This window comes from Dromiciops gliroides, chromosome 2 (genome assembly GCF_019393635.1).
Source record: "Dromiciops gliroides isolate mDroGli1 chromosome 2, mDroGli1.pri, whole genome shotgun sequence".
Taxonomy (NCBI): domain Eukaryota; kingdom Metazoa; phylum Chordata; class Mammalia; order Microbiotheria; family Microbiotheriidae; genus Dromiciops; species Dromiciops gliroides.
Window position 1 is genome coordinate 584,370,692 of NC_057862.1, and position 19,423 is coordinate 584,390,114.

Genomic DNA, 19,423 nt, shown 5'->3' on the forward strand with positions numbered 1-19,423 from the left:
ATCCAGCTAATGGATTAGATGAGTCCCTTGATTTTTGCCTCCTTCTTCTGATATATACCTACCTCTAAAGCTATTTAGATATTTACATGCTTCCATCAAAGAGAAGGCAGTCAGGAAGTAGTAATTAAAATTAATCCATTTCCAAGGTCAATAATTAAATTTTCTATCAATTACACTTACATATTCTAGTTGTTGTTGTTTTTGTTGTTGTTGTTGTTGTTTTTTGGTGAGGCAATTGGGGTTAAGTGAGTTGCTCAGGGTCACACAGCTAGTAAGTAAGTGTCAATCGTCTGAGGCCACATTTGAACTCAGGTCTTCCTGAATCCAGGGCCAGTGCTCTATCCACTGCAGCACCTAGCTGCCCCATATATTCTGAATAATAAAGAACCATGGTCATATTTAATTTTTTTTTTTTTTTGCGGGGCAATGGGGGTTAAGTGACTTGCCCAGGGTCACACAGCTAGTAAGTGTCAAGTGTCTGAGGCTGGATTTGAACTCAGGTACTCCTGAATCCAGGGCCAGTGCTTTATCCACTGTGCCACCTAGCCGCCCCATATATTTAATTTTTTATATATGCTCTAGAGTAGACAAAAAGGGAGGATGAATAATAAGAGTGAGGGAAAGAAATCATCTTTGTAAAGGGGCACCAAAAAAAAAAAAAAAACAACAAACCTAATGATAGTACTACTTAAAGGAGAGGAGAGGAAAGAATCTACATGACTGAGAAGATAGGTAAATTTGGAACTCAAAATCTTATAAAAATGAATGTTGGGGTAGCTAGGTAGTGCAGTGGATAGAGCACAGGCCCTAGAGTCAGGAGTACCTGAGTTCAAATCCAGCCTCAGACACTTGACATTTACTAGCTGTGTGACCCTGGGCAAGTCACTTAACCCCAATTGCTTCACCAAAAATAATAATAATAAATAAAAAATAAAAACAAATGTTGAAAATTATCTTTACATGTAACTGGAAAAAAATACTAAAAGATTGAAAAAAATAAAGAAATACTGCATATTTCTTTTTAAAAAGAACATCTGAAAACTCTATTTTACTAAAGATACTTTCCCCTCTCTCTATAGGATTATACTACATTTTGCAGGTAAATTATTCTTGGGTCAAAGCCTTTCTTTTAAGCTTATGAAAAACATTTTTAATCTTTAGTTGTTTTAAAAATTTTTTCTCTCACCTTTCATGCCTTAAGAAAAAATAAAAACAAAAAGCAAATCACTTATAACAAATATTCAGTCAATCAAAACTTTCTCACTGGCTATATTTAAATACATATTAAATATACACACACATTGGGGCAGCTAGGTGGCACAGTGGATAAAGCACTGGCCCTGGATTCAGGAGGACCTGAGTTCAAATCTGACCTCAGACACTCGACACTTATTAGCTGTGTGGCCCTGGGCAAGTCACTTAACCCCAATTGCCTCACCAAAAAAAAAAAAAAATACATACACATATAGTCTCATTTTCCACTAAGTACAATACCTCTCTGTAATGGATAATACATTTGATCATCAGTCCTCTGAAATAGATAACATTAGAGAATATTAATCATATTATAGCTTTCAAAGTTGTTTGCCTTTTTAGTGTGGCTGTTACCTTATAAAATGTTCTCCTGGTTCTACTCATTTCTTCAAAATTGTTCCGTTTTATAGTACTGTTTTAATAGAAATTGTGCTTCTGGTTCTTCCTATTCACTGTGCATCTGCTCATACAAGTCTTTCCATTTCTCTCTTAAATCATCTATTCTCTTAGTTCTAATAGCACAAAAGTATTCCATCAATTCATATATAACAATCTATTTAGCCATCCCCCAATTGATAGGTATCCCTGTAGTTTCCTTTTTTTTTTTGCTACCATAAAAAGTTGCAATAAATACTTTTGTACATATACATTTAAAAAAATTTCTTTTGGGTATAGGTCTCACAGTGGTATAGCTGGGTCAATGGGCACATACTATTTACAAACATAGAACTAGTGTCAGAAGAGATCTATTATGGTTATTTAGGTCACAGCTCTCAAACTCAGTGGAAATCCCCCAAATTACTGAGAACTGAATCAGATTAAATGCAATTGGGAAGTTTTAAAGAAAATAAATAAAAATACAATATAATATAATGTTAAGTTGTGGTTTTCTAAGTCAGTAAGTGGACTGCAGGGTTCTGTTTCTATTTGAGTTCTTCACCACGGATCTAGTCCAATCCCGTTCATACTCAGAAGAGAAAACCGAGGTCCAGAGATATCAACTCACTAGCCACACTGGCAGGGTGCATAAGGACCAAAATTTGAACTCATGTTTTATAACTTTAGGATCAGTACTTTTTTCTATTCCATTTAAAGATTTCTCTCTCTTTAATAGATTTTTTACCAAGTATTATGTGATATGGATTATGATTCTTCTCTAAATGTTCTTTCTGGCTACTTGCAGCATTTTTTGTTTTATCTGTCCTTCAACATGTCTTTCCCTGGTGACTATTCTATTTTGGAGATGGGAGGTCACATCCAGAGAAGCTAAGTGAGGTTATATCCTCATTGCATATCTCTTCTGCAACTGGGCAAAGCAAGTCTCATTTTGTTAACTGTGCACTGATTAGTGAGTGCTTCCCTCAGTTCTAATATTAAACTTGAACTAAGAGAGTGATGGGATTAGGCTTGCTTCTAACAGTAAGGTTTATGAGAATTTATCAGACTGAAAACCTGAAAAGTCAGAGTGTTCAAGGAGACCCAGACAAGTAATCAAGAAACACTTAACAAGCACTTCTGTGCCATGCACTGTGCTAGGTACAGAAGGAAGGAAGGAAGGAAGGAAGGGAGAGAGAGAGAGAGGGAGTGAAAAGAAAAAGCCCCTCTTGGTTCTCAAGGAGCTCACATTTTATCCAGGAGACAATGTGTTAAAAAATATATTTATGTATTTAGATACAAAATATAGATATATAGAATAAAAACAAAATGTATATAAAGTACTTAAATACAAGGTGGTATGGGGAAATAGCCTAGGAGAAAGAGAAAAGGCTTTCTAGAGAAGGTGCTGCTTGAGTTGAATCTTAATGGGAAGGAGGAAATCTGTGAAGAAGTGTAAAGGGAACATATTTCAGGCAGCAATATTGGACCATTCAAAGGCACAGAGACTGGAGACTGAATGCTATGTCTAGAGAACAGAGAGAAGGCCAGTTTGACTGGAATGTAAAATGCAGACACATATATTTTCTCTTTCCTCAAAATTCTCATAGCAGTTTGCCTACTCCTATCTTTTGTACTTGTTTCATAACCCTTATGTCACTGGTTTTGTGTACATGTATTTTGCACCTTTATATTGTAAAAGATCAGTGTTGTATTTTTGTAATATGTAAGATAGACTTATAGACACAGTAGGTACTTAACACTTGTTTGTGGAATTGAATTTAAGTAATTTTCTCTTTAATTCCAGGAAAAAGTATTACTCTACATGAATTATAGTAAAAATCTTTGAATTTTACATTTTCCTAATTTTGGTCCTGTTGATTATGTACATATTTCTCATCTGCTTTTAGACAATATAGATATGTAATTACATATTATAATGCTGTTATGAGAAGGATGGCACTCTATCAAACTCCTCCTCTGAACAATTCTGGAGTCAAGATACCTGACCAATGGGAGGCCACATTTATGATGGGGATGGAATCACTTCCATTTTGGAGAGGAAGAGTTGGTTTTACCATGTATCCAAAAGCAATAAGAGGAGGGGGAGGGGGAGGGGAGAGGAGCTGATGGTGTTTTGATCTTCCAACATAACCAGCAGAGACTGCAAAGCTGATTCTAATTGGAACTACAGACTCCAGGTGGTGGTGGGTTTGCGTTATTGAAGCGAGGCTGGCTCATTAAGCCAGCTGAGCTGGAAACAAGTTTAGGGTCCGAACTGTTCTGAGTGGCTGAGGAAGCATAGCTTATTCGAGGTACCTGGGGCCCTTTTTACCCTAGAGATTTAGATTCTAACTATCTTTGAAATGGGTCATATTTTTCCTTTTCTCTATCCCCTTTCTCATTGTACCTGGTTTTATGAACTCCACTTGTGTTGTATTATTGTTCCCATTAATAAAACCTGATTTGTTTGTGGAAAAGAGGCTGTTAATCTCCTTTCTTATTAGTCTGGGAGACATAACTGAAAAAGAGGCAGTTTGGAGAAGGGGTAACTCTGGACCTTAGAGGTCTCTCATTATTTTCTGAACCCCAATATTACAGTGAGCCACCCAATTAACTCGTCCCATACTAAATTTGGCCCTAACACTCTCCTTCCACCCTTTCTCTCCTTGACAATGTTTATTTCTGTCTACCACTTCACCACCACCCCCCACCCCTTCCCACATAGGGATGTACACAGTTCAGCTCCATTGAACTCTTATGTTTTCTTTCCCTTTGGCCCCTTTTTAGGCTTCTCTTAAGTCTTGGTATTGGAAGCCAAATTTTTTGTTCAATTCTGGTCTTCTTATGAAAGCTTGAAATCCTTTTATTTCATTGAATGACCATTTTTCCCCTTTAAGTATTATGATTAATTTTTCTGAGTAGATGATTCTTGGTTGTATTCCTAGATCCTTTACCTTCTGGGAATATCATCTTCCATGATCTCTAATACTATAATATTGTAGCTGCTAAATCCTGTGTAACCTTGATTGTATCTCCCTGATATTTGAATACTTTCTTTCTGGACACTTGTATTTTTTCCTTGACCTGATAGTTCTATAATTTTGGCTATAATTTGCCTTGGAGTTTTTACTTTGGGATCTCTTTCCTGAGGTGATTGGTAGATTCTTTTAATTACTATTTTGTCCTCTGGTTCCAGGATATTGGGGCAGTTTTCCTTGATAATTTCTTGAAAGATGCTGTCCAGGTCCTCTTTGATTATGGCTTTCAGGTAGTCCAATGATTCTGACATGGTCTCCTGGAGCCATTCCCCAGGTCAGTTATTTTTCCAATGATGTATTTGACATTTTCTTCTATTGTTTTTCATTCTTTTGCATGTTTGTTTGATTCTTGATGTCCCATAGAATCACTAGCTTTCACTTGCCCAATTCTAACTTTTAAGAAGTTGTTTTCCTTAGTTAGCTTTTGTGCTTCCTTTTCCATTTGGCCAATTCTACTTTTTAAGCAACTGTTTTCTTTTTCCATAATGTTGACTCTTTTTTTGTAATTCTCTTGCATCACTCATGTCTTTTCCCAATTTTTCTTCTATCTCTCTTATGTGACTTTTTTATGCTCTTTTTTGAGCTCTTCCATGAGTTCTTTATAGGCTTGAGACCATTTTCTATTTTTCTTTGGGGGTCTGACTGTAGGTTCTGAGTTTGTATCTTGATCTTCCTTGTCACCACAATAACTTTCTGTGGTCAGATTCTTTTTTTTGTTGTTTTTTGCTTGTCTTTTATGGCTTATTTCCTTTATTTTAAATTTGAGCTCTGCTCCTGGGGTGGAAGACAGTCTCAGGCTTCTTGTGCCAGGGGCTACAAGGCCCTGGCTATTTACCCTGTACTGCACTGAGGTTGCCCTGAAGCCCATAGGGGACCCTCATATATGGTGGTGTGCTGAGGGAGTGAGCTGGTGCTGTTGGAAACTATAGGCATCTGGCAGCTTATCTGTTATCGGAGAAGGGGGCCTAGTGCTGGTGTCTGGCATGTGCTGAGGCTAGTGGAATGTTTCTGGATTTCTCTAGGGCTACACTGAAGCACATGGCAGAGACTGGAGGTTTCCTGTTTGCACTTGTAGGTTTGGTGTCTATCTGCTTGCCCAGGGCTACATTGAAGCATGTGGCAGTCTGGTTGTGGTGGTCTGATTGCTGGCAAATGACTGTTTACCCAAGGATATGTAGGAACACATAACAGTCTTGCTCCACCACACTAGGGCTCAGGATCTCCTGTTGGTTTGCTGAGGTGGGGCTTGCTGCTGGCTTACTGGGATACTTCCTGTCCTAGACTGCGCTTCCCTTTTATCCAAATGAAACAGATCTTTGTTTTACCCCATCCTTTTGTTGGTTTTGCTGTTCCAGGACTTGTTTTGGGGTACAATTTTATGGTTGTTTGGATATGAATGTGGGAAAGTTATGGTGATTTACTGCTTGTTCTTCCATCTTGGCTCCCCACAGATATGAGAGGTTTTTTTTTTTAATTTTTTAATTTTTTTAGGAAGACAACATTTATTAAGCACCGTTCAGTGTGAAAGGCACGGTGTTAGACACTGTGCCAAGATACAAAGATTGACAGAGACAAACATTCTGTCCTCAAGAGGGCCTGAAGCCTAATATGGGTTTATGTAATACAAAAAACGATGTAAAATAAGGAACAATGACCTTCATTCTTGATATAGTTCCAAGTCTTGACCAGCTGTCATTCATACCCACCCCCTAAACATAATTAGTATCAGTTTTCAATGAACAGGCCATCTCACAATCCTCCATAGAGGATTAACTCAGGCCAAATAGATTTGGGAAGTCACTTTGGTAATACTTTGATAACAGGGTAAAAATAAGTTTTCAACCCAAACAGATCTGGGAAACCACTTCATTAATATTTTTAAAACAGGGCAACCCCTGAAGGTAAATTAATTACTTTTGATTTGCTGAAAGCCTATAAAATAGGCTAGCTATCCCTATCTTTATATCCCTAATTTTCCTGGGAATTCAGGCTATCAGTAACTATTTTAGCCATAGTACCAAGTAACCAAGGCCTCCCAGAAATGTCCAGCTGGGCTCTCTCATGACACAAATCTCATTAAGTAGATGATTAAAGGTACAACATTCAGCCAGGTCTTCAAGAACTTTTCCTACATGGGAAAAGCTTCACACAGTATGAGACTTTACTCAAGCCTCTTTTCCTTTCCAAGACAGAAAACACAAAACCAAAGAATGGAATGGAATGTTTTTCCTATTAAGATGAAAACAGTGAAATTCAGAACTGGATCACTTGGTCCTTTCTCTTCTTATCTCCTCCCAGTTCAAAATGCTCATACCTCCTAATGGCAAGCATCCTCTTAGATTTGCAGTTGGGCTCCACACATTCAAGCCTCAGTACAATCTTTTTTGTGGTCCTGGCCTTTTCCTGAAGAAAGCAACCGACTTTGAAGAACAATGGCGGAAGACTACAGCTTGACTGAACAGGTGATATGAGAGGTTCTTAATCTGAACAAGTGATATTTTTGAGAGCAAGTGTGAAGACAATAAAAAAATTTACCTACAATCCCTAACTGTGAGATAATATTTCCATTTTCAAATAGAAACAATACTGTAAGAAGTGGTTATGCTGAAAGACCAGTCCTCCAAAGTCTGTTTAACCCATAATGCACATTATATATAGTCAAATGCAAAGGCTGGATTAGATAGTCTTCAAAGTCCCTTCCAATTCTAAATCTTTGATCCTGTAATCCTATTGACAGTGCCTGTACAGTACCACCAACTAGCAAATGTAACATTACTGCTAGGGGAAAATGCATTTAATGTTCTAAGTACAGATGCTATGGTCACATCTTTCCCTTTCAGCAACATCAGGAAGAGGGGAAGATATGTTTCGACAATGGTAACTTGATATCTCTCCATATCTTCATTTAGGGTCCTTCCCTATATCCTTATAAAAGAGTAGGTCCCTTTGCATACTCTTTATCAATATCAAGAAAAGTACCCCCTTAGGTCAATCACTATCAGAAGTATTACATATCAGGTAATAAAAGACAATTGCTTCAAAGGTAAGGAAGGGATGGTAAAAAAATAAATAAAATTGTGGGGTGGATTATCTCCAAACTGCTTTCTCTACTGTCCATTCTTATGTTCCTTATGTATAAAATTGTTTCTAAATAAGAGACTACTTAATAGCCAATGGTGATTTTAAAGTGAATTATACTTACTCATCCAACTCTTCCTCTTCAGTTTTGGAAATATCAGCATAAAGGTATTTGCTCATATCCACAGGTCTTAAATTTTTCCTTTTTGTAGGCTGGGGAGGAGAATCTTTTATAGTAACAAATGTTTCAGGTTCAGGGTCTGGTTCATCAAACGGATTCAAGTACTGTGAAGCCTGTACTTCTTTAAAAGGATTGTAGGTATCATTATAAAAAGATTCTTCAGATTTTTTAGATGAAGTTGTTTCAGGAGCTGGTTCTATGAAAACAATTACAAGAGAGAAAAAATATATCAAATAATATCAATATTTTCATATTGATATTTAGGATTTTTGAGTTATATATAAATTTAAAACAATAATAAATCTTATATTAAAAATTATGGCATTCTGGGTACTACTCATACCTATTGCATTGAATAATAGGACAGCAGAGGAAAATGACAAATGTTGTGGGGGATATGGGGAAAATGAGACCTTAATACACTCTTGGTAAAGTTATAAACTGATTCAAACATTCTGTAGAACAATTTGGAACTATGGCCAAGGGGCTATAAAAACACGCGTACTCTTCGACCTAGCACTACCACTACTAGGTTGGTATCCTAAAAGAGATTTTTTAAAAGTTGAATTCGAAATTGGGGTGATGCCCATCAATTGGAGAAAGGGTAAACAAATTGTGGGATGAGATTAGGATGGAACACTATTGTGCTGTAAGAAATGATGAGCAGGATGAGAAGGAATTATGAAAAATGCAATCCATCTACAGAGAACTGAGGGTTAGCTGAATACATATTGTAGGATAATTTTTTTTGTTAGTTCCTCTTTTTAAAGTTTTTTGTGTTTTCTTTCACAACCTGACTAATGTGGAAATGTTTTGCATGACTGCACCTGTATGACTTATATTGAACTTCTTAAGTTCTTAAGAGGGGATGGGGAAGAAGGGAGGAAGAGAATTTGGAACACAAAGTTTTAAAAATCAATGCGAAAATTTCTTTATACATGTAACTTGGGGAAAATTCTAAATAAATAAATAAACAAAAAGTATAAAAAAGAATTATGACAGGATTAAGAGATTAAAGGATGAAAGGAAAATACAGTTTTAAAGGGGTTGACTAATTTTACTGATTTCATACCTATGTTTAAAAAAATATACAAACATGTGATAGGTCTTGGAGCTATAATGGACCTTAGAGATCACTTAGTCTGATTAATTTTACATCAAGAAACAAAAACCAGGAAACATGAAGTGCTTTATTTAAGGTCTTATAAGTAATAGGAAAGAGACAGTGTTTAAGTCTAGGTTCTATGTCTATAACAATAAACAGTTATATCAAACTTAAAATGTATTATTAGTTCCTTTGACTTGCTATAAGCAAAAATATTCATTACTATTTTCGATTTTCAAAAAGCAATGGCAAATTACACAATTTGTTCAGTAAATGTACATTTCACATTAAATTTTTGCTTATTCCCAGTCATTGTTGGGTAAACTAAGTCACTGTGTCAGTAAGTTAAAGTGTGTAAAAGGAATTATAATAGCAATGGTTTGACCAAGTTGAATCAACCATTTAGAATTACACAATTGTAAATAAGTTTAAAGAATTACTTTAGTGTCTATATTACTATTTGAACTACAATAGGACTTGAAATAATAGAGGAAAAGACATAAGTCATCAATTTAAACCTTATCTAAAACACATAGTAATTTTTGTTGGTGGGAGTCTCCAAATAGAATATGATTTTACAATACTGTAACAATAGAAATTCAAACAGAGAAACTATTCTTTATAAAGCAAATTTTTACTGATATGTTGGGGGGGGGGTGTTTATTCATTTTACCATCACAAGAATTTCTCATGGTATCTCCCTCTCCCAAGTTCATGCTATATATTTTTCTTTTAAAGGAAAAAGAAAAGAAAATAGCAAAAGTGATCATTTTGTCAGAAGTGTCTGAAAACATATATTGTTCCACACTAATGTACCTCTGATTTCTGTAAAGGAGTGAGACGGGAATATCTTTTGATGTATCTTCTTTAGGCGATGTTTGTTTTTTTTGTAGTTTTGCAACACTTACTTTTCACTGCTTTATGGCTGTTATTTCCATTCACATTATTGTACTAATTTTTTATACTGTTGTCTTGGCACTGCTTTCTTCCCTCTGTATCTTGTCATACACATTCTCCCATGCTTCTGTGAATCCATCGTATTTGGCATTTCTTACGATGTAGCAATATTCCATTAAATTTACCCATTCCCAAAAGGATGGGCCATTTACTTTGCTTCTAATTCTTTGCTACCACAAAGAGCTACTATAAATATTTAGTGTATATGAGGCCTTTCTTTTTATCAATGATTTCCTTGGAGTATGTCCTTTATTGGAATATTTGGGCGGAAGGGTATGGACATTTTAGTCACGTTATAAAAAATAGCTTTTCAAAATGGTTGTACTGATTCATAGTTCCATCAACAATGCACTAATGAGCCTATCGCCCCATCACCTCTCCCACATTAACTATTCTGAGTTTTCATCATCTTTACCAATTTCTAAGGTATGAAGTAAAACCTCAGAATTTTTCTGATTCTTGTTATTAGTGACTGGAACATCCTTTCATATAGTTGTTTGTTTTCTTCTGAGAACTATTTGTTTAACCCTGCAACTTTGCTACAGCTGTTGTCTTTCTAAGTATAAAATGATATAATAAATAGGGATACGTTTATCCCTTTTTTGCCTGTCTTTGGCTTTCTATTTTTTATAATGTAAATTCAATTCAAACAAGGTTGCTAAGGGACTCAGTGGATAGGAAACTGGGCATGGAGTCAGAAAGACCTAAGTTCAAATCCAACATCAGACATATAGTAACTGTGTATCACTTTCCCTCTGGCTGAACTATAAAATGGGGATAATAAAAGTACCTACTTCACAGGGTTGTGTGAAGAACAAATGAGATAAAATTTGTAAAGATTGTAGCACAATACCTGGCATCTAGTAGATATTTAATAAATATTTGTTTCTTTTCTTAATACTTTGCTTTTCTATTGTGTTATTGTATGTTTTCAGGTATATAACTTTCTTCCCAAGGACAGATTTAGCTATATCCTAGAAATTGTAACATGTTCATTCATCATTATCATTCTCTTTTATTTAATTTAAATTTTATTTAATAATTAGTTCTTTCTATGATTTGTTCGTCCACTCATTATTTAGTATTTCACTGTTGTCTCCATCGCGGTCTGTATCATTTAGTTTTGTTTATTTGTTTGTTTGTTTTTTGGGTTTTTTTGTGGGTTTTTTTTGCGGGGCAATGGGGGTTAAGTGACTTGCCCAGGGTCACACAGCTAGTAAGCGTCAAATATCTGAGGCCGGATTTGAACTCAGGTACTCCTGAATCCAGGGCTGGTGCTTTATCCACTGCACCACCTAGCTGCCCCCGGTCTGTATCATTTGTGATCCTTGAACTACTATTTGTACTGTTATGGTCTGTAAAGGATGGCTTACTGTTTATGCCTCTTTATATTTATTTGCTACATCTCTGTGCCCTAATATCTAGTCATTTTCTGTAAATATTCAGTGTGGTACTGAAAAATATCTGTATTCTTTCACTTACCCACTTAGCAGATGCCATAAGTCTTTTACCTCTAGTTTCTCCTACAATGTGTTCAATTCTGTATTATCCCTTTTGTTTATCTTTCTGTTAAATATGTTCAAAATTGAGAGAGGACATTAAAGTCTGCCTTTGCACTGGCTGTTCCTCATGTTTGACATTTAAAGATATACTTTTCTCCATTTGTCTCTAATATTGTTACCTCCCCTCCCCCCAAATTAAGTTCTTGTTGTTTTATCTCTTCCTCTGTAAAGACAGGACTTTCTCTCTTTGGTTAGTTTTGCTCATTTATTTTAAGGAATCTTCATTCCCTTAGGCTCTTTCCCTCAATCTTAACCCCACTCCCTCCATCCCTCATTTGTCACCCTTTCCTCTAGTTTTAGAGTTTTGCTTGTGAATTTTTTTCCTTTTATCTCATGGAAGAAATTTTCCTGCATCCTTAATTGTGCCATTCGTTTTCTTTCCTATCTCCCCATGGAGGCAGAACACTCTTCAAGTGCTAAAATCCCTGTGTATTATACCCATTTTAAGGTGTCCACATCTCATTACGGACTATTTTTCTACCTTCCTCCATGGGACTGTTCTTAAATAGGACGTTTCCCCCCCCCATAATTAAATTAAGAATTCTCCTTCCTGTTCACTATTTTAATCCCTCCCATTGCAATCTCATCTAGTTTCCTACAGCCCCTTTTCTTGCTGAGAGACTGCAGTAGTTATTTTTGCCTTTCATTGTTTACTCCAGACTTGATTAGGATACATTACACATTTCTCTCAGTGTTCTTTCCCTCTTCTCTTTTACATGTTGTCCTATTCTTCAGTTTAATCCACACAAAAACAAAAACAAACAACAAAAACACCTGATTCACCTGTAGGCCAGGTGTTGGGAGGTTTATTCTATGGTGCTTCAAATCTATTCCTCTAACATCACTTCTTTTAGGTTCAACTTTTACCTTTGATTCCCTTGTGTACTTTTAGAAAGAAATCTCCTAATTGGACCATCTGCAGTTATTTTACTGTTATTATTAATGTTTTCTGCTTTGGCCCCTGTCTCCCAACCCCAGGAGTAATTTATTTCTTGATTGTTATATTTCTTTATTCTTCTTGTATTTCAGTTATCTGGAGTGCTTATAACATTTCTGATCACATCTGGTATTTAGTTGCGAGGGAGAGTGGGAAGACAGGGAACTGCTTCAAATGCCTCTTTCACTGAATGTCTATGTTTTTTCATTGATGACTAGACTCAGGTTTGCAAAGTGTGTCACTTTGGGTTTCAGCTTCAGCTTCTTCACTCTTCCAGAACACACTGTTCCATTCCCTCCTGGGATTTCTAGTGGGTGCACAATAGTTGTTTTGAATTAAAATTTCTTTTTCTTATGCTTGAAAGCCTTTTGGTTGATTTGCAGAAGTTGTTGTCTATCATTGGTATCATTAAATTTAAATGTTAGAATTTGCAGAATGTTTTTCTTTCTTTTTTTGGGGAAAGAATAGATTCTTTTTATTTGCACTTTGTTTTCTGTGCTCAGAACTTCTGGGCAGGTTTCGTGTATTATTTCTTTCATTCTAATATTCCTATTTTTTGGCTTGTCTGTTGTGCTCTAGGATCCTTAAGTTATCTATCTCCATGCATTTTGTCTTTGAGATTAATATATTTTGTGTGCATAGATACTCTGTCCTTTTAACACTGATTTTTGCTTCTCTTCTTCAAGACTCTTATTTGCTTCTGTATATATGTAGTGCCAATAAATCACTTTCTCCCATTTCTTTGAAGTGACTTGACCCTAGGGATTCAAATTTTTCTATCCTGCAAATTATTTCTGTAATACATACCATAAATTCTGTTCTTAAAATTCTTATTTCTCTTTCAAATCATTCAGCAACATCCTCCTGTGGTTCCATGATCTCTTGGGAATGTATAGGGTGCTATGCTTCATCAAATGTTGATTTATTTTCCTTTGGCTCACAATATTTATTCAGGGACGTGTGGACTTATTTAGATGTATGTCCTGAAGGTTATCTTCCCTGTTGACTTACCTGCTTTGCTCGAGGTTTTTAAACTGAGCTTTCTTTGTGCTAAGATCTTTGGTAATTAGTCTTTTCTTGCTCCTCAATTCCCTTATTGCTTATTTTCTGATTCCCCTTTGGTGGTCATTGTCTAGAGGAGTATACCTCAAAGCTGTCTCAGGTCTTCTCCCATGCTGCGAAATTCACTTTTCATTGGCCTCAGTCAATTCTTGCCTCAAGTGACTTCTAGTGTGCAGAACTGGCCCTAAATGGATTTCAGCCTTCTTTTATGTAAGCCTGGTATAATCTCAAATACATATAGTAGGGCCCTGCCCCAGAACCCAGAGGTCTCTTTAACCACTACAACACCTTTGTTTACTGGCTGACCTAGGCAGTTCTGTTTTCCTATAGAAAATTCCCTCCCTAAAGCCTTGCCTGGGGAAATGCGACATTTAGATGATCATAAAGGCAGTAAATTTCAGAGACTGGCACTGAACCCCTGACTGCAAGGCAAGTACTTTAGTCAGTACTCTATTCTGACCCTCACCTAACAAAAGTCCTAAGGGACATGGGGTTAAAGGGTAAATGGTATAGACTGAAGATCAATAGAAGAGTGGATGAAAGTACAAGTATTGGAAATTCTCCTTCTGAAAAATATTTGATACAGAACTGGCATTTCTGAGAATTTTATCCAATTAAACTTATGTACATATATGTTTTAAAATTTGATAAAGATATATTGTGGGGTGGAGTCTTATATATCTTAAAGTTGAATAGTTTTTAAACATCATGATAGTATATCATAGGTCAGAAAATTGAATTTTGTCTTTATGTTGACTTTTAAAAATATTTTCTGGATCCAAATTCTCTGGAGTTTGATTATGAGCCTTGAAAAATAATTTCTCATTATAAAGTTAATTAGCATTAAAAAGTATTACAAACTGTAGCATAAGTTTAAGAAAAATACAGGTTTTTTTAAAACACAAGGGAAAGGGGCAGCTAGGTGGCTCAGTGGATAGAGCACCGGCCCTGGAGTCAGGAGTACCTGAGTTCAAATCCGGCCTCAGACACTTAACACTTACTAGCTGTGTGACCCTGGGCAAGTCACTTAACCCCAATTGCCTCCCTGAAAAAAAAGAAAGAAAGAAAAAAAAACACAAGGGAAAGATGTGGCCCTTATTTTTATAGGCGCATTCATAATATTTTCCTTTAATCACAGTAATATGCAATGGCAATAACCATATTGCTGTAAAATACAAATGTCTAATTTTTTATTTACATTAAGAAAAATAAAGTCTTTTTGGTATATGTTGTGAAAAACAAACCAAAAATTGACAAAGCTAAGTCAATGGAAATAAGATTTTATTTGTACATTTGTGAAGAAAATAGCAAAAATTGATCCAAACATAATCACCACACTTGGGAAAACCGAAAGCAAGAAAGCATGTGAAACTATAAAGCAACATTGGAAAATGATATAACAGTAACAAAAGAGGGTTTAAGGTAAGATTATTTCACACAAAAGCTTACAAACACATGTAATAAGTTTTTAAAAGAGCCACTGAAGTGCAAAATGTCAATGAGTAGATAAGAAGCCTTTAAACAAAGTGAAGAGAAAGGGCAGATTTTTTTTTTAAAAAAAGGAAATTCAGAACTATAAAAATAAATTGAATTATCATTACTATCTTGGTACCTTTTTCTTTCTCAGCATGGTGGTGTTAATTAATTGAAAAGTAACATAAAAAATTTTAAATGAACATATGTATATCAGATAACTATTAACAAGAATAGAAAATAGCTATGTCTCAAAGAGAACAATATCTTACACAAAAAATAATATTGATAACTATATTTTTTCCTAGGCCTACAAGTCTGATTAACAATCTGGAACTATGACTATTAGCTCTCTTAGCTGATACAAAGAGGATATAAGGTTATGATTATGGTTTTTCCCTTTCTACTCTGGTTCATGGATGTTTTTATTATAAAAATCATTTAGAGTTAATACAGTAAGTTCTACAATGGAATAAGGAATTCAAGTATTATTTCCAAACATTTAGGCAAAATATTCTTGTCCTTAGGCGACTAAGATTACCTTTGTACCCTTGTGGACAATGTCATTTAAATTACCTAGGCTTTAGGGGCAGCTAGGTGGCACAATGGATAAAAGCACAGGCCCTGGATTCAGGAGGACTTGAGTTCAAATCCAGCCTCAGACACTTGACAGTTACAAGCTGTGTGACCCTGGCCAAGTCACTTAATCCTCATTGCCCCACAAAAAATAAACAAACAAATAAATAAATTACCTGGGATTCAATCTCTAAATTTGTAAATTGAAGGGAATATAATTAGATGAATCTAGGTTCCCTTCTAGATTGAAATATGATGATCCGATAATCTCATAGGCAAACTGGAAGCTTGGTCTATCATAGGGGTTCCTAACATTTTTCATGTGGTGGAATCCTTTGGAAGTTTGGTGAAACATGGACCCCTTATGAGAATGATGTTTTTAAATGCTTAAATTAAATACAAAGGATTTCCAAGGAAACTAAAAATCAGTAAACATAAAGATGTATTTTTTTTCCCTCCTATTCAGGTCCCCCTGAACTCCATCCTTGGACTGCAAGGAGCCTTATTCTAACATAACATATACTGATTAAAATTAAATAGGATTAATCTCCTTTTTTTTTCATCATTAAGTGTAGGACACTGAGCAAGTTATTCAATGTCACAGGACCTCAGTATTTTAAAATGTAGAATGAGATGATGAAACTATACAGTCTCTTATTGGGGCCCACTTTGTGAGAAAAACGACTATCTTAGAACAAGATTAGGAATCAATAAGGCCTCAGCTCAAGTTTTTATTATATTATTATCAGTATTGTTATTCTTCATAACAATAAGAGCTATTATATAATGCTTAAGGTTTCAAAAAACTCCATATTATTTTCTTTGATCTTTGTAGGTTGGGAGGGGTTAAGTAAGTTACCAATGTTCACATGCTAGGGAGAATCTGAGGCAGGATTTAAATTTGAGCAACGGGGCAGCTAGATGGCGCAGTGGATAGAGCACTGGCCCTAGATTCAGGAGGACCTGAGTTCAAATCTGACCTCAGACACTTAACACTTACTAGCTGTGTGACCCTGGGCAAGTCACTTAACCCCAATGGCCTCACCAAAAAACAAAACAAAACAAAACAAAACAACAACAAAAAAATTTGGCAACGTGTCCTTCAAGTATCTTCTATTTCTACAGTCTAAGGGGGTAATAGAAAATGCATATCCTATAAATGAAACATATTTTATGTTAATTTACATCCATTAGTTTGGAATTTGTTGCAATCCAGACAAGAGCTATGTAGAAGTCTACCTATCCAGTATTAGTACTTGATAAGTATTTATTACACAGATTAACCATTTAAGCAAGAATGGTACAGGGAAAATTGAAATTACTGAATCACACATCACTTTTAAACCTTTTAAGGAACTGTAGAAGTTATTTACAAATAGCTGACATGAAAATCAAAAGGTTTCCTTCACTATTGTTTGCAACAATTGTTCTCAGAATCATGGTTGAATGACAAATATTTTATCATAAAAGGAGTACTAAAAATATACTATGTAATATTCTGTAATTTAGACTTCACACTAATTTCTAAAGCCTTCTCCCTAATTATTATATTTAATTACAAAACCGCTCATGATTTGGAGGCAGAAATTTTTATTGATTTTTGAGAAGGGTGGTGGAGGAAAGAAAGAGGGAGAGAAAGAAATGAATGAATAAGATATTATTTTAAAAGAATGACCCCTCAATCTGCAATTTAGTTTTTCCTATGGCAGGTTTCTATCATCAACTACAATCTCCTTTTAAAGTCCCTGAGATTTGAAAAAGAGCTAAAAGGCACTGATATTAAGTATTAATTTCCCCATTTACCCTGGTACAACTATTATCATTAACATCAAGGCTTTACTTCCTAGTTAAAACATAAATATAAAATAACTAAAATTCAGTTTACTATTATATATACATTTTTAAAAGAGATATTATACAAGATTGCTATGTTACTGGAATTATTTTCTTCATTACAATATACAATGATATAATCCTATAAACTTATCTGTCATTTAATATTAACATATAGACATAAAAAAGAAAAAAAAAACTTACTACCTTCTGAATCAGGATCTCCAAATGGGTTTAATTCAGCTACATCAGGATCACCAAATGGATTTGAACTCAAGGTGGTAAAATCTTGTTCTACTTCATCCAAAAAATTAAGCTTGTTGATAAGTTCTAAAAATAAATTTAAGGATTTCTTCATTAAGGCATAGTTTTGTGAATAAACTGTGATCACAATAAACATTTTAAATTCTGAAAATTCACACTAACAGTTCCTGGAAACAATAATATATGTATATATACATGGTATTTTACCAATGGCAGAAATAATTCATGTATTTTGTAGCACACCAACGTTTTCATGTTAAAGAAATTCAATAAATAGGATACACTTTCCCTAATTGTTCCAATTCTGGCTCTACTCTAGTACCTGTGTGTGGCAAGAGGAAAGCCATTTAACTTCTCTGGATTTCTTTCCTCTCCTATAAAATAAGAGGGTCTTATTAAATGATCTCTAAGGTCCTTTCCAGTTTTAATTCCAATCTAAGCTGGCACAATAAATAAATACTGAAATAGTTTAAAAGGTTAAAAACAATGAATAAATCCCTTATTTACAATCCCTTATTATGGCTTTGGCATTCAGCATAAGAAAATACTTTTAAAAGAACATATCAATAACATATACACATAAATAAATGGCCAAGCATACATAATTTCATAAGGTATTTTAAAATCATTATCTGCTAAGATCCTGTGAGGAGGCCATCACCAAGGTGATGGATTGCTATATTGCTTCCTTTTGGTGCACTACAAATTACTAAACAGAACCTTCAAGGAAAAAGCACAAAGACAAAACTGACAGCTGAACCTAGGCACAAGTCAAGAAGTAGCAGATCACAATAAATACAAGCAATCAGAAACAGAAAGAAAGGGGGTAAGCTCATAGACCTTCAGAAGAACTGGCTGATTTAGCTGAAGGCATATTTGCTTGCTTTATGCAGTCATCTTGATCTTCATCTAAGCTGCTCAGAGCATTCAACTGGTTTACAATTTCTGTAAACAGAAGCCAGTCGAGACAAATGTAAGGTAAGGTCATTTAATTGAAAAGCAGTAGAAGCATGCTGTTATTAAAAAAGACAGAGGAAAAAAAAGAGAAAAGACATTTTGTTAATCAAGAGAATCCATTCAAAGTGTGTTATTTTTGTGCTCTATCATATGCTTATGTATTAGAATATTAACTGTTTCAGAATTTGAAAAAGAAGCACACTACAGTTAAACTACTAGAACATAAAGACTATGCAAATGAGCACAACATCAAACAAAGACAATCATCCAAGAAGTTAAAACTGGCTTCTAGAATGAGTCACTACTTTTTTTGTTTGTGAATAAAATTTAAATTTTATATAAAACTTCAGGTGGTATAAAATATTATTTGGAATTAAACTAAATGTTCTAAGAACATTTCTAAATCAATTATGTAAATTAACATAGATTGATATCCTGGGATTTTTTTTTTTAAATCAAGACTGAAGTAGAAAAATTAGAAAAGCACTTTATATTTTATATTTCTCTTTTCCTTGATTTTTCACAGAAATTTCTGTTAAGAAAACTCAGTGTATTGCTTAAAGGACGTCACCTCTCATTTAAGCTTATTGATATAGCATATTTTTTTAAAGGAAAGAATGGGTGGGCAGAATCCTTCTAAAGGTAGATAGAATAAATTTGAAGGGCCAAATAAAATTTTTCACAAGGTATATACTGCCTGAGTTTTTAAGGTTACTTACAAGGTTGTCCTACAAGCTTAAAAAGACTAGCTTATTAGTTGGTTACAAA

At 34.9% G+C, this 19,423-nt stretch overlaps 1 protein-coding gene across 13 annotated transcripts in view; it reads right to left on the reverse strand.

Moving 5' to 3' along the window:
- EHBP1 (EH domain binding protein 1) overlaps positions 1-19,423 on the reverse strand; it is a 384,386-nt gene that overhangs the window by 190,458 nt on the left and 174,505 nt on the right. For 9 of the 13 annotated variants that reach the window (XM_043982710.1, XM_043982717.1, XM_043982708.1 and 6 more), the window contains exons 8-10: positions 18,539-18,643; positions 17,642-17,764; positions 7,873-8,125 (exon numbers count right to left, since the gene is read on the reverse strand). In XM_043982710.1, coding sequence (XP_043838645.1) covers positions 7,873-8,125; positions 17,642-17,764; positions 18,539-18,643 — 481 coding nt within the window. The remainder of the gene's footprint in view (positions 1-7,872; positions 8,126-17,641; positions 17,765-18,538; positions 18,644-19,423) is intronic. The other 4 variants (XM_043982716.1, XM_043982715.1, XM_043982718.1 and 1 more) reach the window with 1 other exon arrangement.